This window comes from Cotesia typhae, unplaced genomic scaffold, assembly GCF_013202065.1.
Source record: "Cotesia typhae breed Kobodo isofemale line unplaced genomic scaffold, CoteBio_Ctyphae scaffold_13, whole genome shotgun sequence".
In the NCBI taxonomy this organism is placed as follows: Eukaryota; Metazoa; Arthropoda; class Insecta; order Hymenoptera; family Braconidae; genus Cotesia; species Cotesia typhae.
In genome coordinates this window covers 11,159,460-11,169,507 of record NW_027423774.1, presented here as the reverse complement: position 1 = coordinate 11,169,507, position 10,048 = coordinate 11,159,460, and the positions used below count along the sequence as shown (strand labels likewise).

At 28.2% G+C, this 10,048-nt stretch overlaps 1 protein-coding gene across 1 annotated transcript; it reads left to right on the top strand.

Annotated features, from left to right (window-relative positions):
* The first annotated feature begins 1,177 nt into the window (after positions 1 to 1,177).
* LOC141534028 (uncharacterized) lies at positions 1,178 to 9,596 on the top strand. Its single transcript, XM_074253170.1, has 17 exons — positions 1,178 to 1,466; positions 3,606 to 3,836; positions 4,027 to 4,078; positions 4,153 to 4,249; positions 4,336 to 4,446; positions 4,660 to 4,824; positions 4,907 to 5,008; positions 5,237 to 5,413; positions 5,502 to 5,624; positions 5,708 to 5,761; positions 5,887 to 5,970; positions 6,093 to 6,281; positions 6,519 to 6,927; positions 6,966 to 7,115; positions 7,461 to 7,544; positions 7,620 to 9,278; positions 9,391 to 9,596. Exons 1-17 carry the CDS (start codon positions 1,178 to 1,180, stop codon positions 9,594 to 9,596), a joined length of 4,182 nt encoding a protein of 1,393 aa, XP_074109271.1.
* Positions 9,597 to 10,048: the final 452 nt, after the last annotated feature.

Sequence of the window (10,048 nt, the reverse complement as noted above, 5' to 3'; positions counted from 1 at the left end):
ATTATATATCTAGCGCATGTGGTTTTGTACGTCATTTCCATCCTAACGTGGGGCTTTCGCCGACAGTTGTCGAAGCATACGTGCGATGTATAGGGCTTTTGCAGACATTTATAAATGTATGCAAAAGTCCTATAGTACTTGTTTGTGAGAAAGGGTGGGGTACAAAGAGCCTTCGCGAAAATACGCAAACGTATTTCACTTTCGCCGACCGTCGGCAAAATGCATATACAATAAGAAGATATAGATTCTAAATCACTTTAAGCCTGTACGCAGTCTGTAAAAATAAATATTTTTGTTTTCTGTACCAAACTTTCAAGAACTTTTGAATATGAAAAATTATTCCATTTTTTGGCACACTTTTGATGTATAAGTAATATTATTTTTTCAAAATTTCAATGGATTTTCACTTTTATTGTCATTTTGAGTAATACTCTGAAAATTGTTTATTTTGTTGAGAGTTGAAAAAATCTAAAAAATAATTAAAATAAAGTTATAGTATTATTAACAAAGAATACTATGGACAGCAACAATTTGTACTCCAGTAAATTGTTCATCGATTTAAATATTTTTCATTAGTAAGAAATAATTAACCATTATGTTTATTAACTTATTAGAACAATATACGATTTTAAAAAATTATAAATATTTTTACTAATATTGTGACGTTATAAATTTTCGCTCCAAAATAAATATGAAATAATGTTGTTATTTATTGGAATTATAGTATTTAATATTTATTAGCAATTAACCAAAACAATATTTTATTATGTTAATTTAATTTAAACTTCAGTTGTCCATATTTCCCGCTCTCATATCATTTTTTTGGTATTCTAGCAGAGTCACAGAGCGACATCTGCATTAATGTCATCGAAACTTGTTGTAATAACATTGACAATGAGTGTTTTCAGAGTAACTTAGATTGTTTATATTTATATGTTGTAATTCCACAATATATCAATTAGCAAGTAAATACTATAAAATTTCAACAATTTTTGAAGTAATGCGTATATACATTATTTATTTTTATGCTTAATAACCTGAAGCGTCTATAAATAAAAGTTACAGCTTATAAATTGAAATTGAAGCATGGTAAGAATAAAAGTTGTTGATCGCAACGTTGTTTTTTCTTTATAAAAATATAAAATTCGTATAAAATTTTTGGTTTTAGGCAGCTCAAATGTTAAATAATAATTCTCTTAAGAGTTTGTTGATTGAAGATATAGCATTTCGATATGACTGGAGTGATACCGACAGTGAGGGTTATGACGGAGACACTGAAGAATTATTGGATAATTTTCATAAAATTTTAGTCTTCAAATCTACAGCTGATAGAGATGAGAATAATTTGCAGTTCGTTAGTGATGAAAATTCTTTAAATGACGATAGTATTAGCTCTGAACCATTGACGGATGATGTAATCAATCAGAAAAATGTATCAAGTAAAGATGAAAATTCTGTGACGGAATGTTTTTTTAAGTTTTTACAGAAGACATTTTGAAGGCAATCGTTGAGTGTACAAACACACATATTGCTAGGAGTAAGAATAATTTTTCAAGAAAAAGAGACTGTCAAGATATTAATATTGAAGAATTACGAGTTGTTATAGGTCTTCTCATATTAACTGGGCTATTCAAATTAAATTCAAATTTAGATGATTTGTGGGAAAAAGGTGGTATTGGAGTCGAATTGTTCCGGCTAACAATGAACTTAAAAAGATTCAAATTTATACTACGCTATTTACACTTTTCAATCTATAGTAATTGCGAGTCAAGAAAACTGGATAATAATCCAAATAAAATAGAAGAAATTATTGAAACGTTTAGGAAAAATTGTAAAGAAAATTTTGATGTCGGAAAATCTATTACTATAAGTCGAAAACTTTTGACACATAAAAGTGATTCATATAGATCTGAAAATAAAGTTGATTTGTCTTCGGGTTTAATGATATATTATACGATGGACATAGATTACTATTATATTTCGCGACTGGAATTTTACGATAAAAAAAATTTCAATCGTTTAGAGGACAGCTATTCTAATCACCAAGAGGCATTGTACTTCTTATTAAAGTTATATAATGAAAACATTAATGTTGTTTTAGATGAGAGTTGCAAAATACCTGATCTAATTCTGAAAAATTCAGATTTTAAATGCCAAGTTGATACTGAAAAGGTTAACTTATTTATGACTGATGATATTTTAAATAAGTATACTGTCTTTGGACAGACAAAAAAACTTGTATTAAAACTGCTGTTTTTTATGATTGATATAGCGTGTTTAGATAGTTTTGTAATCTATCACGTGAACTTTAACAATAACTTGTCTCGAAAGCAATTTTTAAAAAATTAGGCTTGGCTCTTGTTATTGATCACATTAAAATGCGAGCTACCAGTCAATATTTACCGAGAGAACTACGAGCTGAGGCCTGTATGTTTCTTTCATTAAAGACTGAACCAAAAAAATTTGACACAAAATTAGGTAAGGCTGCTAGATGTGTCACTTGTCCTCGAAAGGCAGACAGAAAAGTTCGCACAATCTGCTGCAAATGTGAACAACCCATGTGTCAAATCCACATGATCTCATTGTGTGAGAATTGTTATAAAATCTAGATAAAATTTTTCTGAATTATGCTTTTACTGCAGATGATAAAATCATTTATATGTAATCGAGCCATATTTTATTAATAATCCAACATATGAAATTAAAACCAGCTTTTTTAAATTTTCACAACTAAGTTAATAAGCTTTTCATATTTTTAGCAACGTCGATAGATGTACATACTAAATGATGCAGAAAAATTTTAGTTTTGGATTATATTTTATAATTATCAATTAAGGTTGTAAATCATTTAAATATCAAGCTTTATTCTTTCTTAAAATTTGAATTAATATAATAATAAATGATAATTAATCAATATAAATCATTCCTTTTCGCGATAAATAATTTACCTCAATCAATTCTTATGAACTATAAGTTTTTTTAATTACTTATTATGAAAAAATAAAATAGAGTTTCATAAATTAATTTATTTCGCATGTAATAATGTAATTGTAACAATTAATAATATATAAAAAATAAAATAATGATAATTATAAAAATAATGATATAATTGATAAAAATGACATTTTTTCGACCTTGTTATCAATAAAAATGAACCCAGTTGACTTTCTTGTGATTAAATTCAAAAATTTTGAATAGTGATAAAAAAATTTCCTACTTATTCAACGGACTTGTGGTTAAGTCCGAGACTTGTGAAACAGCCTTTATTAATAGTCTTTTGTTCTAAGCACAAGCCATTTTCTCTGCTATCATTGTGAGTCCATTATTGCTTAAATTTTATTATGTTATTAATAAAATTATTCTATCGTCAAAATGCCTAAACTAATACTAAATTTACATTTAAACAAATACTTTGTGAAAAAAACAATGAAAAACTTTCGAAAAAATGTTTGTTACTTGCGATTAACAGTAAGTATTTACTCTATCAGATTATGAACAATTCTACTATAATAATATAAAACAATTCAAATAAACCATTTAACCGGTTTTAATTAGATATATATCTAATTGAACCAATTTTGTTTTAAAAAATAATATTTTTTCAGGTCATTATGATTCTCTTATCGATGTGAAGAATCGACTGAACAAAGGTTTACCTCAAGTTAAATTAGTTCGGATAAAATTCCCCACTAAAAAAATTGACCTACACAATTTTGACTTGAAAGGTGATTTTAATAAAATAATCAAATTACAAATTGATGAATGTCCTGATCAACATGTTGATCAAGGAAAATTAACACATGAAGAAAGCGAAGTCTTACATCCTATCAGTGAAGGTAATTATTTTCAAAAATTATTCAATAAATATTTTATTAGCATAAAATGATTTGATTTATTTAATGCTTAATTAATTAATTACAGTACATGATATTTTTAATTGACTGTAGTTGACAGTCTCAGTTGGAAATTAAAAAAGTTTTATATGAAATTTCTGTTGCTAATTCATTACAATTATTTTTGTTATAGATCATCAATGTGATTTTGATAATATCACTAGTAGATTGAATAGCAGATTACCGTACGTAAAACTGACTCGGATTAAATTTCCTACCCTAAAGAGAAATCTAGATCACTATCTACTGTCTAACAAAGGATTAAAAAATCAAAATTCTATGAATCTGAACAAGATAATGATAAAAAAACTCTGATGAGAGATGACCTCGCCTCTAACAGCCTGACAGAGCATCAGGTATGTTATAAAATTAACAAGTATATTTTAAATCTATAAATAATTACACATCTTAATGATAAATAATTTTTGTTTTTAATTTTCAGGTTGAATGGCATAAAAATAATAATAAGGTTACTGATGGAATGTGCGAACAAATATTTAATTTCAGCCATGATAAGTTGTCAAATAATTCACCCGATCTTATGGAAACTAAGGTACAATTTTTATAGTTTATTCATATGAATTTATTTTCTTTTTCATGCGGTGACAAAATTCTCTTACGTTACTTCTTCAACGACCAGATCAGCATTCTTGTAATGCTTTAAGTCTTTAGTCAAACTATATTTCAGACTTTAAGCTAATAAATCTCAGCAAAATGAACAATAAAAATAAATAGATCCTCATTTATACATTTTTTTAATTTTTAGAAAACTTTTGATGATGTTTTTAACTTTGAACTTAACAAACGAAGCAATGATTCAACATTTCAACAATTTCAACATTTCAACAATCATGATTTCAGAATAAATCATGATCATGACTACGTCATATGTCGAAAAATTAACACACTAGAGCTTCTAGATAAGGTACAGGTATATCAAAATAATAATCAGATCTAAATTATTCACAAATCCAATTGGAAGTCTCATTTATATTTCTTATCGTCTGAATTAGTATCAAAATAGTGAGGATATATCTTTAACAGCGTGCAATGGGCAACAAAACAATAAAGATAACATTACCACTGATCCACCTGATACAACATCTATAATCAAAGTAAACAACTTAATCGATATCTAATTTAAGACTTTTCTAATATTGAAAATGCTGTGTATATAATTTTCAAAATAATTTTATAGCTAATATTCATTTTTTAACATTTAACTAGATTTATATACGTTATAAGTTTATTTCTTGGTTCATATACCATTTATGATGATTAGGGCCTAGAAGTTCGCGTTCATTTGTGATGATTAATAACAATGTAAATAATATTTTTTCCAGAAAAAGTTTGATGGTTTAATTATTGATCAAGGTGAAACTACATATGATTGTCACTTCAGCAAAGCAACTGAGCATTCTAAAGAAAAGTCATATCAAAGTATGCATTATGATAATAATGATAAAGATCAAATCGTCATTGAGCAAATTAACTTGTCGGAAACAATTGATAATGATCAAGTAAATAAGAAAATTTTTAAATGCATATTAATTGATATTCGAGCCTAATCAAAAATTATAAATTGTAAGTTTTTATCATAACTTCCAGATTGATTTGAATCAAGATATAGAAGATATATCTTGTAAATCGTTGGATCAGTACTGCAATGAGGAAATCAAAGGACAAGATGATTTGTTTACCAAACTGCCTGGTAAAACATTCGACACTGAGGTAAAAATTTTATAATTATAATATATACAATTTACTGCATCCTATTGCTACAAATATTGAATGCTATATGTTTTTGGTTTCAGAAAAATTATGTAGAGATGCTATTTACCAATGGAATGGTGAGCAACAAATTAAACGTAAGATATGTACGATGGAAGAAATATCAAATAATAATAAAGTATGTTAAAATACAACTTATGGTCTGAATTAGCTAATTTTACAATCAGAAGTTTTCTTGCTAATTTATGTTTGTAAATTTTAGATAAAATTTGATAAGAATATAGAAAGTGCGCAGAGCAAATTAATGAATCAGTTATCTGTTATTGGAGAAAAAGACAATAGTCAGGTATTGACTGAACTGCTTGGAGAACATTTAGGGAATAGAGTATACATTTTGAATTCATTACACTTGATCTTGACTGAATCCAATTTCTACTTTAAAAATTTTTTTATGCATTTTGCTTTCAGGATATTTGTGTAAGACAAATCAACCAAGATTTCAATAAAGAAAAAAAAAAGAATACAGCTAAAATGACGTCCGATATATCAAACGAAGATAATTTAATAGATATTGCCCTCTTACCTATTGATATGGTTGATATTCAAACCTTGTACGACTCAGAACAAGATATGCTGAAGTATTCTTCGGAGTATAAGGTACATTTTTCTTTCTATAATTATGGTGTCATACGAGTCCAACATTAATGTACAATAATTGTGATCACTCCAAGATAATCGTATATTAATCATTATATAAGATTTCTTATATTTATTAATTAATTTTCACAAGTGATAACTGAATACTATATTTATATTGTTTTTTTTTTTTTGGAAAAATAATTGATTTAAGTAATAAAAATTAAGTTAATTTTTAATATCGAAAAATTTTTACAGATCTCTGAACAATTAAATACAATTTTGTCTTACCAACTAGATGGTAGAACTGTTGATGAAGTAAGAGATGATGATAATATTCTTGAAGATTCACCTCAATTATCACCTGTAATTTTGCGTAACCGTACAATGAGAGAAACTAATGATTTATTGAATGATTCTGGTTCAACTCAAACTCACGATGAGACTTACAACGATGATCCATCATACATCAATGAGATGAATTTATCGGACATGACAGTTGCAAGTTTGAGCGGGCTAGATTCTGTTGATAACTTGGAAAAATCTGTAACTTTACCGGCTGAATCAGATAACGCTCATTCTGAACTTTTACAGGATCAGCTTTCTCACGAAAATGAAGAAGAAAATAATGATCCTGGTCTGGATTTGGCTATCTCCAAAGAAATTAGTTTAAATACTCAGAAAGGATGTATTGATAATTCCGAGTTAATTGTTCAACAATCCAATGTTCCGCGATGGAAAAAAAGTATGCGTGTCCATTTTGTCACAAAATTCTCGTTGGTCAATTGCCACGGCATATAAGAAATGTTCATGGCAATATTGAAGACGTGAAAAAGCTTAATAACACTTCGAAAGGTGAAAATTTTTTTAAATCATAAATGAGTCGACTTTTAAAGCATCATATTTTTACAAATTTTTTTAGAACGGTATTTAACAGCAAAAAAACTTTTTATCTCTAAGTAATAGTTATCAATAATGATTAGAAAAGATTAACGTAATATTTCTTATGAATAAGTTTAAATCGTAGCTGCGAGTTTAGATTATTTTTCAAAATTAATTGACTATATTTTTTTATTGAAGTGTCACTTATATGTCTTGATATACTTTCAGATAATATATTTAAGTAGTTATTCTAGTATAAAATATAATTATTCCAATAAGTATTTGCTCGTTTAATTAATGAATAAATTTTTTTTTTAGGTTCAGCTGAACGAAAAGAAATTTTGACGGTTTTCAGAAATAATGGTGCGTTTTCTCACAATTGCAATGAACTTTACAATAAAGGTGAATTAATAGTGAGTCGTCGTCTTAAAATTCCAAAAAAAGCTACCGACTATACTACTTGTTCATATTGCTTAGGAACATATACTAAGGCGAATGCACGCAAACATATAAGCCAATGTAGAAAAAAACAAGGTGAAAGTAAGAATTTGAAAGGCCAGCGAGTATACTACGTAATGGGGAAGACTATTGAAGCTCGAATGCTCTCTACTGCAAATGATATTTTGAGGCTTGTTGTATTTCCAGTGTTACAAGAAGATGAAATTGTGCGTTTAATTCGCTACGACTGGCTCATTATTCTATATGGAAATAAATTATGTATTAAATATACAGCACATTACCAGCACAACATGATAAGAGCCCGATTAAGATTAATTGGAAGATTATTATTTGCTGCTAAGCAGATAAATTCCACTATTACACAATTAGCCGATTTATTTCATCCTAAATGCATCCAAACCGTTATAAATGCGATTGGACAAATAGCCCGGATTAACTATCTTAAAAACACTTGTGAGGTCCCAGCTGTAGCTTTGAATGTTGTGACATACATTCGGCAAATAGCAGTTATGCTAGAGACCGAATATGTTGTACGAGAGGAAGACCAACTTCAAAAACAAGTTGCTAACTTTTTAAAAGTGTATAATTCAGAAATGAGTATCGCAGTAAATAAAGTTGCCAATGAATCTCAAGCTCAACTAAAAAGACATAAAGTTGTCATCTTACCTATGAGCGAAGATATTCAAAAACTTATTATCTATATAAAAACTGTAAAAAAAATTCATTTTACAAATTTAAAAGAAACCTTTGATCAGTCGTGGCTGGCCGCTTCAAAATTAGTAGCAGCTTACTTATTAGTATTTAATCGTCGCCGAGTAGGTGATGTGCAGAATATTACCGTGTCTGACATCGATCGCTTACAAAGCATTGATAAACATGCAGATAAGGAAGAGTATAATGCTCTTGATGATGAAGGAAAGAAAATTGCTCGAAATTATTACAGAATTGAAATACGTGGAAAATTGAACAAAGATGTTGCAGTAATCGCAAGTAACGACATTATTGATGAGTTAAGACTTTTAATTTCATATCGAGCATTAGCTGACGTTCCTTCGGATAATGATTTTGTGTTTGGTTTACCGAACGGAGGGACTAGTCGAATCCGGGTTATAAATTTATGTACTGTGATGCGTAATCTATCAGTTGCTTGTGGTGCCGAGAAACCGGAATTACTCCGTGGAACCCAATTAAGGAAACATGTTGCAACAAAATGTGTTGAATTTGAACTCTCAGACAATGCTCTGTCAGATTTAACCAAGCACATGGGACACTCGGAGAAAATTCATAAAGACTATTACCGAAAGCCAATCAAGTCCAAAACAATAGTCCAAGTGACTAAATTGCTTCATGCTGTCCACGGGACTGTGGATGACAAAAATGATGAAGAAGAAGATATTAACATAAATGATGAATCCGAATACGTAGAATATGACAGCTTCTCACATAGTACTGGTAATGATAATATGTCCAATATTCCTAGTGAAACTAACGAAATATATGACAGTAATTTCTCGAGTAACTCAACACAAATTCCCAGTGGAACGGAGGTAATTTTTGATAATGTTGTACCTTGTACTTCGAGTGCAAATTATTCATCGGTATTAACTGATAACGGACAGTTTTGTGAACAAAATACTCCTAAAGATAAGCCGGTCGTAGCTATGGTTTCCAGTATCGGTGAGTTATGTTACTTCATTTAAAACAACGCTTGATAAAGTTTTATCGTTATCATACATAACTATTTTATCACTTAAGAAATTTAAATGATTACACTTTTATTTTTTAATAGGTTTTTCGAGGAAGAAACCTTATAGTAGCGAAGAGAAACGAGCTATCATGACTGAGTTTAAGGATCATTTTATCAATCAGACATTACCATCATTCGAAAAAATTGATGAATTACTAGCTAAATACCCATGCTTAAAAAATCGTCGCAGGGATTGGATTAAGAGTTGGATTCATAGTCAATTTAAGAAAAAAATGTTAAGACGTTGAATAATGACAAAAGTATAAAAGTTGTTGAAAATCGAAAAATTAAACACAAAGTGACTATGTTGAGAAAAAAATTTTAAATAAAATTTAATTTTTTAACGAAGCAAAAACAATTCCCACTAATTGTTTAACTAAGCGTTCGTTGCATTAAGGATCATATGAGTAAGAATCCGCTTTTATTTTATAAGTTTATTTTAAATTAAAAATATTTTTTTAATAATTATTTCTATTTTTAATTACAAAATACTAAGAAAGTACATTTTATTTAAAACAGTTAAGTGAATATTATAAAACAATATATATGCTTTGATGAGTAACATTATAATATAATATATTATCAGTACCGATTTTATTATTGAAAAAAATTTTTAATTGAACTGATTCATTATCTTTCAGAAGATTTATAGTTTGGAATTATTTTTACTTAAACAGTTTTGATAGAACGATAAAAAACT